Source organism: Remersonia thermophila, chromosome 5, assembly GCF_042764415.1.
Source record: "Remersonia thermophila strain ATCC 22073 chromosome 5, whole genome shotgun sequence".
Lineage (NCBI taxonomy): Eukaryota > Fungi > Ascomycota > Sordariomycetes > Sordariales > Chaetomiaceae > Remersonia > Remersonia thermophila.
The window spans coordinates 540819-565313 of NC_092221.1; the positions used below are offsets into that span (position 1 = coordinate 540819).

Consider the following 24495-nt stretch of genomic DNA (forward strand, 5'->3'; position numbering starts at 1 on the left):
CAACGTGGCTGCCCATGAAGTCGGGAATGCAGAAAGAAAAGGCCCTTCAGCTCCCTCCTTGCGTCGTGGCTCAGGAGACGCACATCTCTTCATCGGTGAAAAGGCCTCAGAGATTCGAAATCAGGCGGGTGACCAAGAGGAGCCCCCTGGGACGTGCGGTTCATCATGAGAGCCAAAGCAGCGATGTGCAGAAAAATAAAACAGGCCAAGGAAAAGCAAGGAAACAAGAAACAACAGGAGAAGAAGGGATTGGGACTTATGTCCACTACTATGGTGGCTGCCCACAAGGAACGAAGAAAGACAATAAAAGAAAGCAGTAAATCCCCTCAGCTTCCTCCTTGACCAGGGCCAAGTGGCACACATCTCGTTGTTGTCGTGAGCCTCAGAGATCCGAGATTGGGTGAGTGATCGGGGACCACCTCTCGGGAGTGAGTTTCCTCATCGGGGAGAATGTGCTGGAGGCAAACGACGGAAGATGGGAGAGAAGAAAAGGAGACAGTAAACGTATCTGATGAATGTTGATATCCGCCCTCCATGACGGCCGCTCTTGTATGTTAGCAAGAGACAATAGCCCCTCAGTTATCTCTTGGATGACCAAGAGGCGCACATCTCCTTTTTGGTGCCAGCGGCACCTCGGAGACCTGATGTCAGGTGGGTGACCAAGGAGGCCTCCACCTGACGTTGTTTCTCAGGGGCGCATTTCATCATTGGGGCCTGTATGAATCAGGGAAACGGAAAAGAAGTAGGAAGAGCGAGAAGACAAAAAGGAAGAAGAAAGTGGTATAAGAACAAAGCAGAGTAAATAAAGAGGAGAAGGAAAAAAAGAAGGAAAAAAAGAAGGAAAAAAAGAAGGAAAAAAAGAAGGAAAAAAGAAGGAAAAAAAGAAGGAAAAAAAGAAGGAAAAAAAGAAGGAAAAGGGAAGGAGAGAAAAGCAGGAAAGAAAAGAAGGAAAAGGGAAGGAGAGAAAAGCAGGAAAGAAAAGAAGAAAAAACACCGGAGCTTACGCATGTGGTGTTGACGAATGTTGCTATGGTGCTGTCGGATGCATAAGGAACAGGGGAAATAGATCAAAAAGACAGGACAAAAAAGGAGGTGAGAAAAAGAAATTGAAAAGAAGAACGTGTAGACAGGAAAAGCAGGCCCCTCAGTTCTCTCTTGGATAACCAAGAGACGCACATCTCGTTGCTGGTGCCCGAGGCAGCTCAGAGATCCGAGATCAGGTGGGTGACCAAGAGGAGCCCTCTGATACTGTTTCGGCAGTGCATTGCATCATCATCATTGGGGCCGGTGGAAAGAAGGATCAGAGATGTAAACAAAAAGAGAATCCAGAAGAGACAAACGAAACAGAATGTGATGAAAGGAACTGCTGGGGGGATTGGGACTTAGACTCCGCATAGTGGTTTGTTACCACCATGGGGTTGCCCAATGCATGAGAAACAGGAAAGACAGAGCATGAGAAGCAGAAAGAGAATAGACAAGCAGAACAGGAAGATAGGAAAAGAAAGCCCCTCAGTCTCCTCCTTGGCCCGAAGGCACAAGAGGCACACATCCCGTCATCAGTATCGGCGACACCTCGGGGATCCAAGATCAGGTGGGTGACCACGAAGCGATCCCACCCGATGTCTCTGGTCGTGTGTTTCATCATTGGGGATGACCATGGAAAGAAATGAAAAGCAAGGCCGGGGCTTACGCTTAGATGGATGTTGACCGAAGTCAACATATGGCTGCCCAACACGTGAGAAAACAAGGAAATCAAACGAGAAAGCGGAATGAAGAACAGAACAGAAAACTAGAAGACGCAACGGGGAAAAGAACGGTGAGATGAAAAACCGGAAAACAAAAAGAGAGGACAGAAAGACAGAGAGGCAGAAAAGAGAGACAGAAAAACAAGATAGGGCAGAAAGACAGGAAAGAAGTCCCCTCAGATTCCCCCATGGCACGCTTGCACAGGAGGCGCACATCTCGTCGTTGGCATAAGCCTCAGAGATCCGAGATTGGGTGGGTGATCGGGGATCACCTCTCGGAAGTGCGTTTCATCACTGGGGATGAGGTGTAGGGCAGGAAAGTGAAAAGGAAAAAAGGAAAAAAAGAGGTCATGGGACTTACATCAACACGGCAGCTAGTGACCACCATGAGACGGCCCAATGCGTATGAAAGCAGAACAGGAAAAACAAACGAAGAAAGAAGAAGGCATGGGACTTAACGTCGACCATGGTGGCTCATTTCAACCATGATGGTTGGTCACCACCATAGGACGGCCCAGCGACCGTGGCACGGCGTGCCAGATGGAGGAAACGAAACAGAGAAATGGAGAGAAAATAGGAAAAAAGATGAAAAAAAGAAAGAGAAGAACGACAAGAGAGAGAGAAGAGGACGCGAGAGAGAGAAAAAAGAGGAGGAAGGAAAAAAGACGACAGAAAGGAAAAAGACGACAGAGAAGAAAAGAAAAACGAGAGAAAGGAAAAGAGACAAGAGAAAGGAAATAAGAGAAAGGAAAAGATGCGAGAGAGAGAAAAAAAGAGAAAAGAGAGGAAAAAAGAGAAAAGAGAGGAAAAGAAGGAAAGAAAGAAAATGAAAAAAAAAGGAAAACAGCTCCTCAGCGGGGTTGCCTCCGGAGTCGCCGCTCCAGAGGCAGGTGTCAGTCTCATCACGCCCTAAGGCGTTTCAGAGAAGGTATGACAGCGGGCGACCAACTCCGTGTCGTTGTGTGGCTGGAAGTCGGTGATCATCATCGGAGCCGGGGAAAATGAAAAGGGCAGAGGGAAGAATTGGACTGTCGAAGGAAATCGAACTGAGAAGGCCAAAAGAGTGAAGAGGCCAGAAGAACGAGATGGAGATGGCGGTGAAAGATGCGGAGAGAAGGATGTGACCGACCAAGACGAGAAGATGAAAACACTGAAAACAAAAGAAACATCTAGCATCTGTCAGTAAAGGTCCCGGATCAGTCATAAAAGACCCTCGGTGACCACAAAGCAGCCCGGTGTACAATGGCTGCTTTATGACCCTGGCGTGGAAGAATGGGCGGGTAGTGTCATCACCGGAACCAGGCGGTCGGCTGTTCCTGTGAGCTGACGTACCTTGAGTGTATGTGCTTGTGCTTTTTGATATCGCGACGTCGAAAAATGACCGGGGGGTGGTCCCGATCGGCCGGGTTCGGGTCGCACCAAGCGGGTCCATCACAGGCCCCGGGCCAATGGGGCGGTGGAAGCCGCCCAAAAGGGCAGGAGACTCTGGACCCGCTTTCGACGACGCCTCATCGATGGGGACGATGATGTTGGGGCTTGTGGGAGTGGAAACGGGCTCGACTGGCAGAAAATGACCTGGGAGGAACAGGAATTGTTAGCGGACGGTTACTTAGATGGTGAGTGAGTTGAAGGGAAGCGACTTGCTTTGTGTGCGATTGAAGAAAAGCAGCTAAGATGGCAGCGCACGAGGGAGAGGCAGTGCCACACGATGAGAAAAGGATGCAGGTCGATAAAAGCAGTCGACAATCGAGGGAAATAACTGATCGCGGTCAGGGAAGTGATGGAAGTAGTGTATGGGAAGGCTGAGAAGTGATGAGAGTAATGAAGAAAGAAGAGAACAAGAAATGTTGGATGGGTGAGTAGGAAGAAAAGAAGCGAGGAAGGTTGGGAATGCGGGGTAGAATGGATCGGTGGGAAGATAAGGTTGAATTTCTGAAAGAAATGAAATGTTTGTGGGAAATAGAAATGGCCAGAAAAGAACAGAGAATGTGAATAGTGGCTTATCGAAGGGATCACGTGCTGCTTCTCGTCCGAAAAGTAAGGCCAGCCGACCGAGAAGTGCGTGAAGAGCGCAAACTGTGACTGTGGAGGCGACAAGGACGGTCAGTCGATGCCGAAAGGGCATGAAAGCTGTGGGAGCTCAAGGGAAGACGTACCTGATCGATAGAAAGGTGAAGGGCTAGAGCAGAAAGCAAAGAATGGGCGATTTGTACGTCGAAGACGCGGGTTCTCGACTGCGCCTCGACCTTGATCGGAGGCCGAGGACGTAGGATGAAGATGACATCAGAGAATGAAAAGCAGGAGACAGATGCCAAGGGAGGGATGGAAGTACTGAGCAAGGGAGGGAAGAGGAAGTGGATGAGTGAGAGAGGAGTGTGTCGATGATGGAGGGGGTTGGAAGGTTGGAAGAAGGAAAGGTTTGAAGAGGAGGGATTTGGGAAGAGGAAGGGGGTTTTATAGACCAACAGGGAAGACAGAGAAGAGCCAAATCAGCCCACAGAAAGTTGATTTGAATAGGAAAATGGAAAAACGTGGGAAGGAAAATGGCGGCCATTCTGAGCTGCGTGGCTGGCCGGTCCGCTTTTCTGCTTGGGAGCTCCGGACGGGTCCGGCCATTTTCGAGCCGCGTGGTTGGCTGATTGTCCGGGGCCTCAGAAGAGCAATAATGATTCGGAACGGAGCGAAAAGAGAATTGAATTCGTGGTCAATAGCTAGAGAGAGAAATGGGTGAGCGCAGCGGAAACCAACGGAAGCTGGCGGAGACGATGGGCCAGGGCCAGGCCCAGGATTGATCAGTGTACGCTGCGAGGTTGACTGCCTGATACAAGAGGAGCAGAAACCTCCATCTGTTTAGAGTACTGGCATTGTTCACTGGAAAGGGCACAGGAACTGAGTTTATTTTCACGGCGCCGTGGCTGGCCAGGAGAGTGAGTCCTTCGGTGTGCCTCGCCGAGTCTGAGGCGCCGGGTCTGGCTGGGGCAGGGCACGGAAGCCCACGGAATCCGAGACTCAGCGCAATTTTACACCTAGCTGCCGGGGCGAGGGACGGGCCTGTGGGATCTAAAACCAGGACAGGGCAGGTAGCGGGTCTGGCGGGTCCGGGCCTGGACACGGAAGCTCACGGAAACTTGCCATGGAGAGCGAGCGAAAGAGAGCACAGCGTTGAATTGGGGCCTGGGAATTGGCGAAGCGTTGTAGTAAATAGATAAGGTAAATGTTGCCGTGTTTGCAGGTAATGTAACTTTTGATCTGCTTTCTTTTCCATGCATTTCTCACGGAGAGACACCAGGAGGTTGCCGGGGGCACGAAGATCAGCAGGGCTGGAGAGAAGAGCATCGTATAGCGAGCCATCTCAACGCTGTCTCTGGCCCGGAAAGGCATCACAGGCTCGTCGGCAGCATGCTATCGGAGTAGTCACAAGACAGCGGTACGCAAGGGGCTAATGTCACCACCACTCTGGATATCGCCGCTTCCTTGAGTCTTACCTTTCTGTTACCCGGTCGACTGCTCATCGTGTTTGGAGCAAGGATCGGCTGAGTGCCTGTCCTTTTCTTACCGTTAGTTCAATCTGGCATCCGCTGACAGCTTGGCTTTCTCAGACCATCTAGGAACAGAAGACAACGACGACGACGACGAAGACGACCGACCGAAGATCAACAGGCCCCTTCACGAGTCCTATAGAGCGTCATCATTTATGAAATCCACCCTTCGAGGCACATCCTAAACAATTCGACGAGCCCAAACACAAGCCAGATACAGAAGGAGGATACAGAACGGGATACTCTCTCCGTCAGGTCGCAAACACCCGGGTGGTGTGCTTGGAAGGTCCGGACAACGACTACCTGAGCCCATCATGGGACAGAGCCTTGTCATGTCCGTTCAGCCTATCCAGAGAACCAGAGGACTCATGAAGCCCCATGCTCTGAGCGGGCTGTGAAGTCCAGAGAGCAACTGAGTGTTCTCAAACTACCATCATAGTACATGGTGCAGTTGGGCGTCATGCCACTGCCGATCAGTCGGCTGGGCCATGCACAGTTGTATCCCGCTGACAAGTACCCAATGTAGCACACGCAATCTGACATAATTTAATTTATCCAGGCTCAAGAAGATCCCGACTCTGATGGTGGTCCAGCGACTCGGCGTTTGGATTCAAGCGAACGCAAAGTCCATCGAGGCCAAATATCGACACAACCGGGACATCCCCTGACCATGTCAGGATTCCAACAATCCCATTATACAGCATACACAGAGTTCTGGACAATGAACGGGGGAAGTGGGCTTCAGCTCAGAGGTATGAAAGTCGAAAACAAGAGAGTTGGGTCTGTTTGAGCCTGGATTTGTTCAAATGCCAACAATGTTCAGACTGACTCTTTGGACCATGGCAGTAAGGAATTGCCCATGTTGTTCTCTTTACTCCATCGATTACAGTCATAGATGAATCATAAATGTATTCTGGGGACTGATGATGCAGCCTGTTGCCTTTATCAAGTTCAGGTAGGTTGTTGTGTTTGGAAAAGCCCTCTCGACCTTTTCAGAAACCACCCTCTTAGACTCCCCGGCTACTTTCGCGAGAAGTACATACGCACCTCGATAGGCGACGAAGCCCAGAGGTCGTCAAGCTTCCGCTGTTACCATCCAAGATGCCTCGCATAAAATATCCTCTCTGGAACCAGCCTTGTCAGCGCGCCAACCCATCCACAGCGGACTTCACCCGCCTCCGCGTTCTCGCCGACGTAGCCAGCCAGCAACCCTATCTCCCGGCCCCTAGAACCACAACGGCAGACACTTTGCTCCCTGATGGCAAGGACTCTAGGGACATTTCAAGCTCAGCCAGCACGGCCACAGCGTCTTGCGCGCCCACAAGCTCCACGATAGTCACCACCATGGCTCCCAACGATGGGAATATCCGAGATGGCATCGTGGTCAAACCGCCCCCTGTCACGATGAAGAGAAAGCCCACCACCACCACCACCACCACCACCACTACCACCACCACATCCTCCCGCAAGAACCTTCCCAGGTCATACGTCCCAGACCGACCACTTCCACGCCCCAGCCGACGATCGCGGCACCGTGTCGTCAAGGCCACCCCCAGATCTACAGACGATCTGCCAAGGGCGACTGCCAAAGGGGCAGACAACGTCAAGGACACGATCAGTGCTGACCCAAGCTATGAGAGCAGCGTTTTGACAGGCACTTACTCGCCCACTTCTCCCCTTCCTCCTCCTCCTCTTCCTCCTCCTCCTCCTCCTCCTTCGCCTCCTCCTCCTTCGCCTCCTCCTCCTACTGTTGCTGCTGCAGCTACCTCAAAAATAAGGTGCACAAGCTGTGAGACGGTCGGCAAGACGCGATGTCAGGTGGTCAAGCGCAACGTGTACGGGGGTGCGTGTTTGAGATGTGTGAGCAGGGGGTTGATGGAGGAGTGTAGCCTGTTTCAGGGAAAGTAGCCAGGTCTGGATAGAGAGGAGGGGGGCGCAAATAGGAAACGAAACGAGATGAAGACTTGGTGAGTTCTCTTGTCTGCAGGTTTCCCCGTCATTCGGCCTGCGCTTGTATTCACGGTTGTATGTTATGGATAGCTGGCCGTCAGATACAGAAGTTGCCCTGACTGGACAATCGTGTTGTTCGTGTTTTGTCTTGATTTGCACCCTTCTGGAATTGTCATGTTGTGTGGCGTCCCATCATAGCAACAGTTCTGCTGAGCGCTGAGACGTATCGCAGCTCTCTGCACAGAAGCAGGCCCTGTGTCTGGCGACAGATTGTGTGGTGATACCAACGAGAATGTGTGTTTTGTGCCCAGCCCGTACGTACTCCCAGTGGACATGGCGAACGTCGCTCCCCATAATCGTGCAAAAAGGCCATGTGGATAGATAAAAGCTCAACCGCCATGCAACACCATAAGGCGATTTCGTTACAGGTATATCAACCAGCATAGGGCTAACCTGTCTTTTTGAGGTTTTGCGAGATGTGCGGGTGTACAGACAGCATGACTGCCCGAAAGCCCAAACCCCCCCACATCTCGAACGACTCAACCATTCCCCTCATGCATGCTTCCCCGCTTACACTGCACGAGCCGTGACAACTCACGCAGCTGTGTTTCTCCCTGTAGTTTGCGGCACGTGAGCACGAAGAAGAACCTGTAGTGCATGTCACCATTTAAATCATCTGTTGATATCTCTCCGGGGCTGATTGTCGCCCGTACTCCTCACCTGGTAAATTTAACCTTTTGGGGTGCCGCATAGTTACTGTCCTGCCTGAATTTGGGCCTCGCTACAGTGTCCAGACGACAAGGTAGGTATCAAGTGTTTCAGAAAGACCGATTGGACTTATGACATGGAAGCGTGTCTTCTCTGAGTTCAAAGATCGCCTCATCCGGGTAGCGGCTCCCTAGCCATCACCGCCATCGCATGCACATCGAACTAGTCAATGAATACCTGGAGTTTCTAGAACCAGATTGGCGCCAACATGGATAAACGCGGCGAGATCCCCGTGCTTCCGCCTCATCCAAACCCGACAAAAAGCTACTGGCATGAGTTCCCTCCCTTCTCGCCCGACGAAGGGCTCGACGACCACCGCACGACGCCCGAGCTTCCCGCAGAGGCAGATACCGTCATCATTGGTAGCGGAATCACGGGGGCGGCGGTGGCATGGAACTTGCTGTACGGAGATGGAGATGGATCTGGGATTGCATCTGGACAGCACGCGGATGCGGGGGACGGCGTGAAGAAGCACACCCGAATCCTGATGCTTGAGGCGAGGGGCGCGTGTTCGGGCGCTACGGGGAGGAACGGTGCGTTTCCACCGCTTGTCCTTTTGCGTCTCGAGGATGCCGAGAAGCCGGCCGGCTGGCTGACGATAACCATTCCGGAACCCGCTTCGCAGGCGGCCACACCAAAGCAGCGAGCTACCTGTCCTTTCTCGACCATGTCGAGGCGGTCGGCCTCGAGGAGGCCAAGAAGATCGCGCGGCTCGAGCTAGCCAACATCCAGGCCGTGCACGCATTTGCCAGAGAGCGTACGTGTTGGCACCCTTGCCGTCCTTACCCCAGCGCTCGCCACCGGCGATGCATGTGCGGTAACTAATACTCAAAACTCAAACTCACCTGCGTGCGTGTCTTGGCAGACAAGATCCCCTGCGCCCTGCACCCCTGCCAGACCGTCGACGTCATTTACTCTCCTGCGGCCTGGACCGCGGCAAAATCCGGCGTCGCTGCCATGCGGTCGGCCTTTCGGCGGAGCCCTCCGCAGCCCACTCCGGGCTGTGAACCCGGAAACCCCACTTCCTCCGTCGCCACCTCCAGCCCGAGCCCGACGCGCGCGGACCTCTCCTCCGCCGAGGAGATGCCGCTCAGCCCGCCCGATCTCGACGTGTTCCCCGAAGGCCGGTACACCCTCCTCACGCGCGCCCAGGTGCTCGCCCGGTTCCCCGTGCACGACATCCGCCCGCCCTGGCCGCCTGCCTTCTCCCCGACGCCGGCCGAAGACGAGACCGCCGTCCAAGGCGGCGTGGCCTACCCCGCCGGCAGCCTGTCCGCGTACGCCTTCGCCGTCGGGGTGCTGCGGGAGTGCCTGCGCCACCGCGGGGGGCCCGGGTCGTTCAACCTCCAGACCCGGACGGCCGCGACGGGGCTGCGACGGGCGGAGGCCGCGACGGGGCATGCCTGGGAGGTGCGCACCCCTCGCGGGGTCGTCCGGGCCCGCCGGGTGGTGCTGGCGACCAACGGGTACACCGCCGCGGTGCTGCCCGAGTTCCAGGGGGCGATCGTGCCCGTGCGAGGGCAGATGTCGGCGCAGAGGCCCGGGAGAGGGCTCCCCGACGGCGGGTGCCTTCCGACGACGTACAGCTTCATCTACGGCCGCGGGTACGAGTACATGGTCACCCAGCAGCGGGCCGCCGGCGTGCGGTGGCCGGGGGACGTGGTCATGGGCGGCGGGCTGCTGCGGACTTCGGAACGGGGGAGGGATGAGTGCGGACTCACCGACGATGGGGCGGTCAACGAGCAAATCAGCGAGTACCTCGCCGAGGCGGCGCCGAGGTACTTCGGCGGCGCCGAGGGGAGCTGGGGGGAGGATGATCCGGACGGGAGGGCGAGGCTAGAGTGGACAGGGATTATGGGGTTTAGTCCGGACGGGTTTCCGTTTGTTGGCGAGGTGCCGGGGAAGGAAGGGCTGTGGGTGAGCTGCGGGTTCAACGGGAACGGCATGGTGATGTGCTGGATGTGTGCCAAGGCGGTGGTGGAAATGATGGAGGGTAGGGACGGAGAGGAGCTGGGGCAATGGTTCCCCAAGGCTTGGAGGGTGACGGAGGAACGGATGAGGAAGAGGTTCCAAGGGGAGACGTTGTGATGAACGTGGGACTTTGATGCAGGGCCGAAACGAGTTTCGATTTGGAGTCTAAAGGCTCAAAATCAACGTCCTGCCGATTTCTGCCCGTCTTCTCATGGCGTGGCATGTCTCGCTACCCTTCGTTGTAGCAGTAGTCCTTCTCGAACGTCATCCTTGGCACGGGGGGGGATGATGCCCAGTTGCCTCGGGCAGAGCAGACCGACGGGTTTAGTGATACCTGTTGCTTGCTGGGCGATTTGCCCCATGCATCCGACCCAGGGCCTCGGACGGAGGTCCCGGAAATGAAAAGAGGCGATGTGATACGTATGTTGTCAACTACGGGCAACTACAGCATATAGTACGTTAGTACGTACCGGACGATACGGGCGCCGACGCATCGGCTCACCGGATGCAACCTTGGATGCATGCAACAAACCTAACCCGGGCGCGACGACGGCAGCTTCGCGGAATTTTCCCGACGGGGTCCCCGGGTTGGCGGAATCTGCGGGTTTTACCAGAAAAACGGTTGTGGCTCACCCCGTTTCCAAAGCATCCAAAAGTCGTGTACCGATACTTGGGACAGGACCCAACAGGCTTCGGAGCCGACCGCTCGGCGCATCGTGGAAGACGCAGGGGCAGGGGGGGAAGTACAGCACCCGACATATAGTAGGACCGCTGTGAGCAGAGCTGAATGTCGTTGATGTTTGCGGCGCGCTTGCAGCATGGGTCATGGTGGGTGCATTACGGTGTACACAGTACTCAGTAGGTACCTATGTAAAGCATTCCTCCGTACCGCAGGGAACTATGTAACTACATGATAGGTCTTGGGTCCCTGCCTCGGGGACCAACGCAGGAAGCCGAGTGCCATCGCCCGAGGCAGACACGGCGGGCGATCACTTGGGCGCGCTGGGTGTGAGTTGTTTCCGGTGCCATTCCAGTGAGCAGGTTTGTTCTTCTTGTTCGTCGCCTCGCTTCCCGTCATAAGAAGCGACATGAGAGCGGGTGATTGATTGTGGCTGAGTTTGGGGAGGGTAGCCGAGAAGTTCTACGGCCCCACACACCCACTCTTCTTTCCACCTTGTGCCGCCTTATTGGCGGATGGGCCTCCGACGGCGTGGATGGAGATTCCCTTTTGGTGGCGCCCCGCACTTTGTTCCCAGCCAACTGGGACTCCAACGCGACTCGACTTGGGCTTCCCGTCCACGGCTGACAACAGGGGGGGTTGGTAAATGTGCGCTGGGTGGGCTGCTGGGTCTTGTGTGGCTGGCCTCTCATGGATCTCCTGGTTACCGTGTGGGTTCATGTCTTGTCTCGGTCTCGCCAACGCTCGAGGCTAAAGTGCGGTCTGCAGTAACTAGCGTCTTCTAATGTAACCATGAACCGCCCACATTCGGGCCAACCCAGGTACGCCAGTTACCTGACGGGGAGGTTGTAGCGCGTGCGGATCGAGATGCATTGGCCTTCTTCCTGGAGCGGCAAGAAAAGTTACTGACTCCTGCTGAGGCCAGGGCCTACGCAGTAATACCTCACCATGTCCATGCGTGCTGCGTACTCAGTAAGCACAAGCACAAACACAACCTGGAAGTTGCCGGATCCGGCCAAGCAGCGACCCACCGGACATGGCCAGACCCGACTCGGCAGCTGAGGCTGCCAAGGAGAATGCAACCAGACTGCTGGGACGGGAGTTGTGGTTCTGCTCACCGCCATCCGCTGCCGACCAGGGTCCGTTCCGTGCAACACGATGTGGAACAAGCAGTGAACCGCTGTGTTGGGTCGGCGCCTATGGAAACCCTTTTTTTCTCTTGTTTTCAGAAATCCGAAACATATGTGATCCTGGGGCGTAAACAAGGCCTCGGCGGCGATTTCCGCTAAGTGAGGTGATGGTGCCGGGTGTATGACGCTGGCGTGCGCCTTGACGGGCCCGTCGTCCTTATTCTTCTTTTACATGGTTGTTCTCTTGTATTGTTTGCTGCATGGGAAAACGAGGCTACGTTCGGACAGAGGGCGGGGGAAGTTCCACACTCTGATATTCTACACTAGGTACCGTAGCCAACAAAAATCATGGAGAATGCTCCTCCGCATCAGCATTCTCCCCTCCCATCATTCCCATCCCGTGCGCCTTTCCCATTTTCTGTGTCCACCTCCCCTCCTAGATCCTGGTCATGGCCTCCCTCTCCCGCCCCCCTAGCGTCACCCAGTGGGCCCTTCTCCCCAAGCGACTCGCCAATGGCACACCGCCGCCGCCCTCCCGTACCCCCGACTTGGGCAATCTTCTCTGGCGTGTTTCCGTGCTCCGGCGGTACCAGATGCTCGGGTCCTTTGCTCGACTCCTCCCGTCTCCATCCTTCGGAACCTCCCACCTCTTCTCATTGACCCTCTGCACGCCACGTGCGCGTCTTGGATTCCACCATGCTTTTCAGCTCTCGGCCGGGATTCTAAAGCTCAACCCACTTGTCTTGCGGTCATTTTCCCGGAGCAGGCCATCCCGTCGGCCCGCTTAAAACCCCACCCCTTCTCACCATGGATCCCAACAACCCCCTGAGCTCGCCCTCCTCCCCGAGCCCGTCTTCCACCTCGGAACCCATCGCCGTCAATCTACAGCCGACAGAGCCCCGGGCAGAAGAAAACGCCTATGCTATAGCCGAGGCCATGCGCAAGGCCATGCGCGACAGGATCAAACCCCAGGGCAAGACACCAGAACCATCCTCGGCAGGCTCTCCAAAGCTCCGCTTGGAGGCCGACGCTGGCAGCGCCGACGCCGCCGCCGCCGTGGGTGCAAACGGCCAGACCGGCTTCAGCGCTTCCGCCACCTCCCCGAACATGTCTCTCCGCCGCCGCCTGCCCGGAGTCTCCTCCCCTCCCTACAGCACCGTCACCTCCCCCAGGATAGCTACCGCCACCGTCCCGCCCGGCATCGCTCGCGCGTCGCCACCATCGAGCGGAGAGTCGGAGTTCACCTCCAGGCCTCCCTCCGCCTCCGGCTCCAGCTCCGGCTCGGCCTCCCGCTCGGGCACCTGTGACGACGGCGGGAATCCCACCTCCCCGCCAGAGGGGTGCGCGGATCAGCAGCAGCCTGTTTCCATGACCAGCTCCATCCGCGACCACGTGTTTGAGGGTGGCTTGCGGTACCACGCTTACCACGAGGGCAAGTATGCGTTCCCCAACGATGAGACGGAACAGAACCGGGATGATATGAAGCATACCATGACGTTGATGTTGTGCAACGGGGAGTATTTTTATTCGCCTGTTGGCGACGTCTTGGAGCGGGGCGGCGAAGTGTTGGACTTAGGTGAGCTTTTGGTTTCCTGTTCTCTCGCTGTGGTCTTGTGCTTGCATGTGAGGTTGAGTTGGGCGAGAGGGGAGCTCATATGAGGGTTTGGGCTTGCATGAGCGGAGGCGTGGCGTCGACGAAATGCCGGGCAGCGGCCGCGGCGTGACGTCGAAGCCCGACCGTCCACCCTCGACAAACCTTTTGCGTTCCGCTGAGCTGGACCGGGCTGACGCTCGAGGCAGGCACCGGGACCGGAATATGGGCCATGGAACGTAAGTCCATCGATTTTTATTCATCTTCATCACCACCTGCATGGCCCACTGAGACTCTCAAGCATGTCTCAGATGACGTATGCACACTCAGTATCCTCCATACCTACCCAACCAACACAACCCCCTCCTCTCAGCGCGCCCCACCCTCCATTCAGCCTCTGCAGCCGTCAACCCATCGCTAACCCCCACCGCAGTCGGCGACCGCTATCCCCAAAGCACCTTCACAGGGATCGATCTCTCTCCGATCCAGCCCACTTTTGTCCCCGAAAACGTCCACTTCTTCGTCGACGACTTTGAAGAAGAATGGATCGACCCCGACGACAAGTATGACTTTATCCACCTGCGCCACACCCTCCACTCCGTCCAAGACCCGGACGCCTTGCTTCAGCGCGTCTACCGCCATCTAAAGCCCGGGGCATACTTTGAGGCCCAGGAACTCTTGAGCGTTCCCAGCTCGGACGATGGCACCCTGACGGACGAAACCCCGTACGCCCTGAGAGATTACCTGCGCTTCCTGGCCCAGGGCATGCATGCCCGTGCAGGGTGCGATGTGTACGGCATCTCGGCGTTGCCAAAACGCCTCGAGGCGGCGGGGTTTACGGATATCAAAACCGTCGTGCACAAGTGTCCCTTGGGGATCTGGCCGAGGGATGCACAACTGAGGTCTTGCGGGCTGTTCCTGAGAACTGCGATGATGGATGGGCTGAGGGGAATCAGCAGGCGGCCGCTGATGGCGCTAGGATGGACGCCGTTGCAGATCGAGATGTTTTTGGTCGACGTGAGGAGGGCCATCATGGACGAGGGAAAACACGTCTATTTCCCGTTCCATGTGGTGTACGCGAGGAAACCGGCATGAGGGGGGACGACCTAGATTGTTGGTTTCGCATGGCTTGCGGAACACACACACACACACACGCACGCACGCACGCACGCACGCACACATCCATACAAGCGATCAGATCAGGCATCATCCCGCCAGCCCTAAAGAGGAGGACAAGCCTGAGCCCGCCCTTACTAGCGGGCTTCATTACCATCACTGACCACCAGCCGGCCGGCAGCCATGACGACGCACCCGATTCGAAACGTACCCAACAACGGATCGGCAGGTTCTCAAACAGCACTCGGAGAAACCGATCCCTGGCGGTGTGCAAAGGGGCTGGGTGCCCATTGTTGTCGACCCACGCATCAGGCTACGGCGCTGCCTCGTATGAAATGCGACCTGGGCTAGATGACGACACACACACGACGTATCCTACGTCCTTCACAAGGCACGCCAGCAGGAGACCGCCGCGAGAAGTTTCGCCTTCAGGATGGCTCGATCCCGTTCATCCGGGTTGCAACCGCCTAGAAGCAACAATACCGTCTCGAGCACAAAAGACGGAGGGGCGGTCATCGCATAGCCCGGACCCCTAAGGGCGCAGGAATAAACGGCCAGGAAAGCCCATAACTCACCCTGACCCGACCGGCAATCCCCCTCTTCTATCTCCCTGGGCTTGTCCAGAGTCCCCGTGACCCCGTGACGGATGCTTAACGGCATTGATATCGTGCACGCGTGGGGAAGGCCCCATGCTCTCGCGAGGAGCGCTTGGGGAACAACAAGGAAGATGAAACGGTGATGGAAGGAGATGTGTGCCGCATGCCCATTCATGGTGCACAGAAGGACTCATTGAGATAGAGGGCAACGCCCATCGCAGGCGATCACTGGCCTAGTAATTCCCCAGCCTCTACGTGAGAAAGGCAAGCTGTGTGAAAGCTTTGTAATCATGGACGCCATTTCGATGCTCTGATTCCTGGGATCTGCTGTGGCTATGTATGTATGCCAAACTCTTCTTGCCACCATTACCAGCGGCACAAAGGTCAACAAGTTCACTTTGGGGTCATGATATCGAAGTACAGGGAACAAATCTTGAACAAAAGTACTATTGCATTCGAAAACGACGTACCTGACGTCTCAACGCTCCGCGGTTGACACAGGCCAACCAGAGAGATCAGCGAACAGGTCAAGAGGCCACCACACGAAACTCATCCGCAGACTGGACGGTACAAAGCCGGACTTTCTCCTGGGTCAGATCTTCCCGGTTGATAAAGTAGTAAAAGTCAACCTTGAAGCGGAACCTGCCAGGCTTGGTGATGCAAAGGCCGTCCCAAACGAAGTCGATCCACACGCATCCGTCAGACGTGATCGAGTGCTTACGAGGGATCGCCTCCAGGCTTTTGACCGTATCCGGGACGACATTATCGCTATACGTACCTGGGACATCGTCAGCAATCACGCTCACCTCAGCCTGGAGCAGGTCCAGGCTGTTGCTCTTGAGGGAGAAGGGGTAGGGAAGACGCGACGGGTTGATGCGCAGCTCAGCCATCGGCGCAGGGTTGACGGGGTGGCCCTGGAGCACGCACAGATGTGCGTAGGGCGGGACTCGCTCTAGGTAGGGCATGGAGCCCAGCACCCCGCTGCGCCGGATGTTCTGAGGTTTGCCCATTTCTCCGAAACGCGATGTCGTGATCGGCGGTGCTCAGTGTTGGACTCCACCCCCCCCCCTCAGATCTGTGTCGGCAGTGCTGAGAATAAGACTTCCAGCATGGCGACGAAATGAGTCTTTGTTATACAACAACGCGGGAACAGCAATTCTCTGGCATGATGTAATTAGCTAAAACTGGGACAATTTTATTGTTTGTACAACCTTGCAGAAACGGTATCTTGCAACAAAGAGATGAACTGATCGACTTCCTTGTCCTTGAAACACCGCGGTTGGACTGCATAGGGTCGATCGGTGGCATCATAACAAAAGACGCAGCATGATGCGAAAACATGAGGACTGCAATACCACCAGCTGATTCACATGGGAAAGCTATAAATTTGGGCTCGTTTCTGTTGAGGTCAGGCCGATAACCAAGCCAGCTCACCAGCACATCGCAGTCATTTATTATCATATCAACTCGAGAACGATTGAGACAATGCCAACCTACGGCGTAGACAAGTGCGTCCGTATTGAGTTTAGGGATGTTCCAGGCCGTGGCGACGCCAAATCGCGACCTGCTCGTCCAGGCAAGTTGATTAGGAAAGGGCCTACCGTGTCTCTCTACATCCAATGGTACCGCTTCAACGGCCCTCATCCGATGGAGTTTCCCAAAGAGCACCGGTACGGTGCCTACGTGGACTTGCTCCGCCTGAGGGAGGATGGGCAGTATGAGCTCACTCCGAGGCAAACCGTTCTCGTTGGAAGCACCAATGTTTGGACCAAGCCAAAGGAGCTTGAAAATCTGTGGGGTGAGTCCGAGGTCCGGTTCTGCTGGGAGGAGAGCCTCAGGATCACCCAGCCTGGCACCTACAAGTTCCGCGTCAAATGCTTCTTCAGCTGGAAGCGACCCGAGGACAGGTACCTGAAAGTTTACGAGCTCCTTGAGGGCGACGGGGTATTCGTGTATGGAACGGCTGTCTCGCGCCCGTTCAAGGTAGCGAATCCGCATCATGGGCTGCCTGAGGCAAGTCAGCCTGCTTCGTGTTGCACGTCATGCAGGGAGATCCTCCGTACCAAGGGGCGCTGACTGGGAGGATGACACGTATGATGAGTAAGTCGTCTTCAAGAAACGATTCGAGGTTGATATGATAGATCTTTATCTCAATCCATGACGAGAAACTCCCTCCTACGATGCAATGTGACCGACCGTTCGTCAATGTGTTTTTCAAGTAACAAACTTTCTAAAGGTTGAAAAGGTTCACGCAAGTAAAAGGAGAGGTAGAGAAGTCTTTCTTCACATACGTCAGCCACTGAGTCAAAATGTCTGGTGTTACTAGAGAGCAGCAGAGCCGTTATTTCCTCACTTACAGACGTCACCTGCGTGCTGGATATAAGTGGGTTTGGTAGCAGCTACAACTCGTTGGTGGTTAGGAGTTTATTGATCAACTACTCTGCCTCAGTACCTACGTAGATAGCTAACAGGTAAATAGCCCTTGACTTCACGACCCTTGTAACTAATTTCACATTCTGAGCATGGTTGTACTGTACTCTGGACAAAGAACTTGTATATATAAAATACTTGTCTATGAACCGCCACTTGCCCTCTTTGAACATCACGATGAAACTGGGCATAGAATCATCAAGCAGTATATGCTCGGCCCTTCAGTACTCGCTACCAGGGAAACCATGCAACTGGAAGGGCTCAGAGCAACGGGTTCCGTATCTGTATAGCTCCTCAAAGTATTGGGGCGGATTCTCAACGTCATGGCGGAAGAAGAACGCGACACGGAACTTGTACACGCCAGGTTGTGTGATAAGGAGATCATCCCACACAAACTCGACCTCTTGGTTTCCCCGAGAGTTCTCCCCCACTGAAACGCTCACGACAAAGGGATGACCCTGGAGCACGTCTCTCGGCGCAAGCTCCCACTCCTCATCCTCATCGCCTATGTCGCGGAGCAGCTCAAGTCTGGCAAGGTAGTGCTGCCGACTAGGGTATTCCAGCGGGCATGGGCTATTCCAGCGGCACCAGTTGATGGTCATCACCGCCCTGGGCTTCAGCCTGAAAGACAACCTGGTTGTCATCAGGGGGACTGAATAGGGCGGGACTCGAACCTTGAATTCGCAACAACGGTCTGGAGGGTGGTCTGGCATGTTGAAATAAAACAGGTTGTGACTGGAACTCGGAATGTAGCGATGATGGGGTTTGTCTTCTCTGCCGATATTTTAAGATGCAAGGTCCCATTTTATACTTGTGTAAACTGGATCATGAGCAGTGGGCTTGACTATGATGTCCTTTCAACATGCTGCTTGTTCACACAAGCCTCTTGTTTCAAAACAATTCCATACAACAGCAATCGGTCCTCGGCAACAAAGAAATATTGACTCGTTATGCATTGTCTCCTAACGTACCATACCAGATGCTTCTTGAAACAGAGCATCTGTGCTGCAATTGCCGATGCAAGGTAATAGTAATGAAAAAAGAAATGAAAAAAACAACCAGAGTGCACACCACAAGATCTCGCTTCCACAGAGTAATAACATCATGTTTCTCCCATGCCTCAACGAAACGGCGATTCAAAATGTACCCTGCAAAAGCACCAAGACATGGACAACTTCACAACCCGGCCTGAGCTTCTTAAATCCTCACCCGGATTAGCATCGTGCACTCCTTCCAAATCCTCACCTTCACCCCCGTCCCGTCCACCACGTACAGCTCCGCAAACAGATTGAAGTTCCCCAGCTTCCGGAACCTCAGCTCCTCTCCCACAAACACAATGGTCAGCGTCCCATCCTCCGCAGCCGCATCCTCCCTCTCCACCTCGTCCCTGCCGTCCAGATGCTGCGACATGTTCCGATCCTCGTAGTAATCTTCCAGACGGAAGCGCACCTCCAGGCCGTCCACCAGGCCGTTTCGAACGATGGGATCGTCTGGAGGAAGCGTGATGACGACCTTTGGCGCGGGCGTCATGGGGTAGTTGAGAATCACAACGTCCGTGCGGGTGTCCCAGTCCAAGGTGATGTCCCGGCCCGGGTGAGCTTTGGAGCACGCCATGGTGGCGGGTGCGTTTCTGCGAGCCAGGGAGGCCAAAAGATGCTTGACAGCTATGAGGTGGCCCGATCCGGATCAAGGCCGACGCCGGAGATGTATGTGAGGGCAGAAGGCTCTACGGGAGTCAACGATAGCGATGATGGGCAAGTATTAATTAAGTCTCCTTCTCCCACTCTCCTTATATCCGACTGCATCTTCCCCTCCCAGAATCGCGAGTGTCAAAAGCTGATGCCAGAAGCCATCGCCTGTCCATCGGATTCCTCTTTGTACCGAAACATCACGGGTCTTCTTCGAAACGGCCATGGTGCGGTAATCTCTAAAGCCATGGAGGCCGAGACGATATTGCACGGCATACACAAAGAACGATGCCCGCGAATCCTGTTGGCAACGGACCCCAGTTCCAAGGAGGGGTATAAGACAAAGAAATAGTACTTTCAAAAAAATGTTCCACCCTCTTCTGCTGGCTCCGATCAGGCAAATATGATATGTGATGTATCCTGAGGGCCACGGAGTCCGTAGCCTCAGTTCGTCCTTCCGGACGCCGGCAGAAACTTCGGCGACTACTCCGGTTGGCCAAGCAATGGGGTGCCATGTTCTCTCCGCTTAGATCTAATTCACTTCTTGTCGGGCGTTGCTCCAAGGCTGTTTGCCCGAGACGATCAAGCTAAACAGAAAGAATCGGCCGTGGCAATAATGATTAAGCCTTCAAGATCCACAAGGTCAGAAGGGAGGAAGAAGCCCATATTAACCTAGTAAATTGTATCATTCCCGTCGCCTCCTCTATAGAAAGGAGCACTTTTGAGCCCAAAGCAACCAACCGCTCCCCTGCTGACCAAAAAGCAGGTCACCTCAAGTCCGACGTACCGGACGCAGCCCCGACGCTATCTCTGCCCTCCTCCCTCCAAACTCCAACCAGCCCCAACCAACCTCCTACTCCTTCCCCCCCTTCCAATGCACCTTCAACTCGCCCCAGCTGTGCTCGCTGTACTTCTCCTGCACCTTTTGGCAAGTCCTTAGCCCCCAATCCGTCACGCCCACCATCAAGCAGCTCTCAAACATGAACGCGCAGCTCCCGTCCCCGACCTTCTGCGGCTTCAGCTCGGCGTTCCTCGCCCCCTCGTAGCTCTCCGCGTCCGGCCCGTGCCCGCTCATGACGTTGTGCAGGCTCGCGCCGCCGGGCACGAACCCGCCCTTGCCACCCTTCTTGGCATCGTACCCGCCACGAATCAGGCCCATAAACTCGCTCATGGTGTTGCGGTGGAACCAGGGCGGGCGGAAGGTGTCCTCGCCGACCAGCCAGCGCGGCGGGAAGACGACAAAGTCGGCGATGGAGGTCCCCGCGTGGTCGGAGGGCGCCGAGAGGACGGTGAAGATGCTCGGGTCGGGGTGGTCGTACGAGATGGTGCCGATGGTGTTGAAGCGCCCGAGGTCGTATTTGAACGGGTAGTAGGTGCCGTGCCAGGCGACGACGTCGAAGGGGGTGTGGCGCTGGGTGGTCTGGAACAGGGCGTTGTTGAACTTGACGGTGATGGTGTACTCTTTGGGTCCGTCGGAAGCGGTCTGGCCGAATGCGTCGGGGCCGTCATCGAAGCTGGCGACGGGGGCCTGGAAGTCGCGCGCGTTGGCGAGGCCGTTGGAGCCGATGGGCCCCAGCTCGGGCAGGACGAAGTGGCCTTGGAACAGCTCCAGGGCGTACCCGCGGGCGGGCCCCGTAGGCAGGTGGACCTGGTAGCGCACGCCGCGGGGGATGACGCAGATCTCCATGGGCCGCACGAGGAGCCAGCCCAGCTCGGTGCGGATGTCGAGCACGCCTTCTTGGGGGACGAGCAACAGGTCGCCATCGGCAGAGTAGAAGGCGGTGCGGTCGTCCATGGAGCGGCCGGCGGCGTAAATGTACATGGCGCAGCCCTGCTTGAGGGTGGCGTCGCCGGCGCCGGCGACCATGTGCAGGCCCGAGACAAAGTCGGCGTGAGGATCATGGTCGAAGGGGTCCCAGCGGAGCTGGTTTGGGATGTAATGCATCTTCTTCAATGCCTCGCCGCCGATTCCCAGAGACTCATTAGGCGCGGCGACGGGGGCGAACGGAGGATGGGAGCATGAAGGGAGGATGCGGTAGAGCCATGTCTGCTTGTTCTCGTGGCGCGGGGCAGTGAAGGCGGTGCCCGAAAGCTTCTCGGCGTAAAGTCCTAGAGGAGGCTTCTGGGGCGAGTTCTGGCCGAGCGGCAGGGCCCCGGTCACCCCAGAGGATCTGGCGTGAGGTCAGAAAGGCCAACATCATCATCACGCTTTGCATGTCGGAGATATGGAGGGAAGAGCCATACTCGAAGTAGCAGTCGAAGCCATTCTGATATTGGTATTTTTCATCAAACTCGAATGCTGTCACGGGCATCTTTGGTGACGGTTGCGAAAGTAACGTCGAGATGTCCTTTGCTTTGTCAAGTTCGCTTGTTGATGACTCGGGGAAGGGTGCAAGAAGTTCATGAGCAAGCAGCAGAAGCCGAGGACGAGCTCGATATTATTAGGCCCATCCCGAATCCACTTCTCGGCCGAGTTTCACACCGATGGAAACGCCGCGTGAACAATTGGCGCCTTCAATGTCTCGGTGTTCCTACCATTCAAGGCTGCGTTTGCTGCGCTTGCGTTGTCATTCCGCGCCGGCCGGGATGCTGCGGGGCCGAAGGTAGCCGCAGGTATGCGTCCCACCCCCGCATCATCTTCGCTGGTCTCCGTCCGCTACGCAGTACGTCCACTGCGCATTGGGCTCCGCGCCAGAGCCGTGAAGGGGCCTCGGCATCGACAGCCACCGCCAGCGAGATCTACAAGGGCAACGCGCGGCGCTGAATTTTTGAGAGAATCAATCACATTTCTTATAGATTGAGGTCCGGATCCTGGGGGGGGGGGGTCGCCGCCATTCGGGATGCTGCAGGTCCGGTCCCACTCGGCCCGGCCACCGGGGAGCTACGTGCTCCACCCCGGACCCAGTTCCATTTCGACGCCATTCACGACTGCGGCCGACAAAGACATCGCCTAATATCGATAGCTTTCGTGGCTCCATGATAGCACGCGACAGTTGTGTGTTGAACGCGATGTCAATTCACCCGTCCCTGTTCAGTTCAAGACGCTGTTGATTGGTACATTCCCTTGCCTCATCCCCGGCAAACACCCTCCCCGCCAGCGCAGTCTATTGCGATATCCCGTTCTACCAAGATCCGACATTGACAGCCCAAGAGAAGCCAACCGACCGAACCGACGTAGGAACCGGAACCTGCAGACTCGAGATCTCGCCTATGCCATGGACTACTACTCGTCGCCGCCTTTGGCCGCCTTCTTCTTTTTGCTTGTCGTGGGAGCGCCAGCATCCTTACGCAGGTGCACAACCAGCCTGGTCCACGACTCCTCCTTGTCCCACTCGAACCCGGCCAGGTACGGCAGGTCGAGCTCATCATCAGCCTGGAAGCATACCGTCATCAGCGTCGCGTCTCTTGATGCGAAATGCACTTGCGGCATGGTGGACAAGGGCCACGAGCGGCAACCTAAGATTGATCACTCACCCTCTTCTTGTACGCCTTGTGGATGGCATCGAGAGCGTCCTTGATGGTGACGCCTTTGAGGTTTCGTGCTGTCACCTCCAGTCCCAACGGGAAGTGCAGGTCGATCTTCTTGACAGGCGGCGTCGTGAGGAGCTTCTTGAGGATGTCCTTGTCTTCTATCGTCGTAGGCGACGTGTTGATCTTCCTGTGACGGGGTTCACACACACTCGTCAGACGTTGCCGACGCCAACCATGACGGCGGGTAGGCGGCGACAATTCAAACTTACCACCCTGTCCCTTGCGTCTCCTTGGCAATTTGAAGCTCAATTCCCTGGGCCTCTGTTGTTGGGACAAGCGTTAGTTCGGTCATGGTGTGCAACGCCGGCGTGGCCGCCGCGGCGGGCGACATCAGCCCATACGGGAACAGGCATGACAACTCACCCAGGTCGTTGATGTTCATGACACCCGCGGCGCTAGAGCTTGCCCGGCGCCTCGACTCCTTGGTGACTTCCTTGGTGTCGATGCCTTGGACGGCGGAGTCGACCTTGGTGAGTTCTGGCATGTTGGAGGACGTAGGTATGCGTTACGTGCGGGACAGATCAGGTGACGCTTGTTGGAGAGTCTAACACGGCGTACAACTCGAATGAGCAAGGGGCTCAAAGAGACGGTGGCTCAACGCATTGGGCACTGGCTTCCTACCTTGAGAGGCTTCAGGTGTTGCTGGACAGAGCGGTTGATGCTCGGTGGTGATGACGATGGTAGAAGAGGGGAAATACAAAGCAGGATGATGAGGACGGAGGCAAAAAGGAAAGGGAGGGGAAGCAAGGCGTGAGGGGAAAAAGGAGGAGGCCGACCCTTTAAACGAACCGGATGGGCCGGGCAAGCAGCTCATCCATTGCTGCGGCAAGCACGAAACGGCATCAAGCTGTTTCCCGTTCCTGGCTCGTCAGACCTGGGCGGGGTAAAGGGTCGGCGGGTGTGTGCGTGGCCTGTGTTGCCTCCTGTTTTGGGGCAACTCACGAGATCGCGTGACGGGTACATCATGATGGCATGACAATGGCTTGGACCCCGGGCCCGCGAAGTACCTGGTCCGAGCGTCCCATGGCTCGCGCTAACAGCCCGGGAGCTGCGCCCGCTCCCCCCCCGGTCAATCTGGGGTAAATCCGGGGTTCCCCACTTGGCCATCGCACTTGACACGGCCATGGCTTGCCTCGGGAGAACAAAGCCAGAGAGCATCTGCCCATCCCCCGCCGCTGGGTGCATTGCGATCTGTTCAAGATGAGAACGATTCGGAACGCGTGAAATAGCTTGCTGCAAAACGACCTCGAGGGGAGCATTCGAATCTTGCATCAATGTTTCGCGATGATACCATGACGCTGTCTCGCTGCTGAGGTAATTCGACCGGAGTTGTCGTAATCGCCAGTGCTTTTGCAGGGATATGAACCTACTCAGGTCGGGCGGGGCGTCCGCATGACATGGTTAGGGGGGGAAAGACCTGGATAGCCAAGCCGTTTGCGAGTCGATCCCAATGCAGCCTTCTCCTTGGGATCAGAGGGTGGCCCAAACGGGGAGCTTTTCCATCTACCACAGTACATGCCGTCTCTTGACGACAGGCGCGGACCGCAAACTTTGGTCGGCTTTGAGGACCTTGCTGATTTTGAGGCCCTGCAACATGGGGTTGGATAGTAGAGTTCAAAGCGCCCTTCAGAGCATGACTCAGGTAACAAAATGGACCAAGATCCGAGCACCAGTGGAGGGAGGCGAAGGGGCTGGGTGGTGTTTGAAATTCTGCTCTCATCAAGGCCTGTCGTTATCAATGCCGGAGTGATAGATAGCTAT

General features: G+C 55.9%; 4 protein-coding genes across 4 annotated transcripts; 2 read left to right on the forward strand and 2 right to left on the reverse strand.

Annotated features, from left to right (window-relative positions):
• Positions 1-8210: 8210 nt before the first annotated feature.
• VTJ83DRAFT_5380 (uncharacterized protein) lies at positions 8211-10090 on the forward strand (the record flags this gene model as incomplete). Its single annotated transcript, XM_071011974.1, has 3 exons — positions 8211-8535; positions 8628-8759; positions 8868-10090. 3 exons carry the CDS (start codon positions 8211-8213, stop codon positions 10088-10090), a joined length of 1680 nt encoding a protein of 559 aa, XP_070864755.1.
• A 2499-nt stretch (positions 10091-12589) lies between these two features.
• VTJ83DRAFT_5381 (uncharacterized protein) lies at positions 12590-14468 on the forward strand (the record flags this gene model as incomplete). The annotated part of the gene is made up of 3 exons (XM_071011975.1): positions 12590-13358; positions 13583-13612; positions 13807-14468. The coding sequence occupies 3 exons, from the start codon at positions 12590-12592 to the stop codon at positions 14466-14468; spliced, it is 1461 nt and encodes a 486-aa protein (XP_070864756.1).
• A 5588-nt stretch (positions 14469-20056) lies between these two features.
• VTJ83DRAFT_5382 (uncharacterized protein) lies at positions 20057-21515 on the reverse strand (the record flags this gene model as incomplete). The annotated part of the gene is made up of 2 exons (XM_071011976.1): positions 20057-21374; positions 21448-21515. 2 exons carry the CDS (start codon positions 21513-21515, stop codon positions 20057-20059), a joined length of 1386 nt encoding a protein of 461 aa, XP_070864757.1.
• Positions 21516-22426: 911 nt separating this feature from the next.
• Positions 22427-23218, reverse strand: VTJ83DRAFT_5383 (uncharacterized protein; the record flags this gene model as incomplete). The annotated part of the gene is made up of 4 exons (XM_071011977.1): positions 22427-22576; positions 22678-22861; positions 22944-22995; positions 23098-23218. The coding sequence occupies 4 exons, from the start codon at positions 23216-23218 to the stop codon at positions 22427-22429; spliced, it is 507 nt and encodes a 168-aa protein (XP_070864758.1).
• Between the last annotated feature and the right edge of the window lie 1277 nt (positions 23219-24495).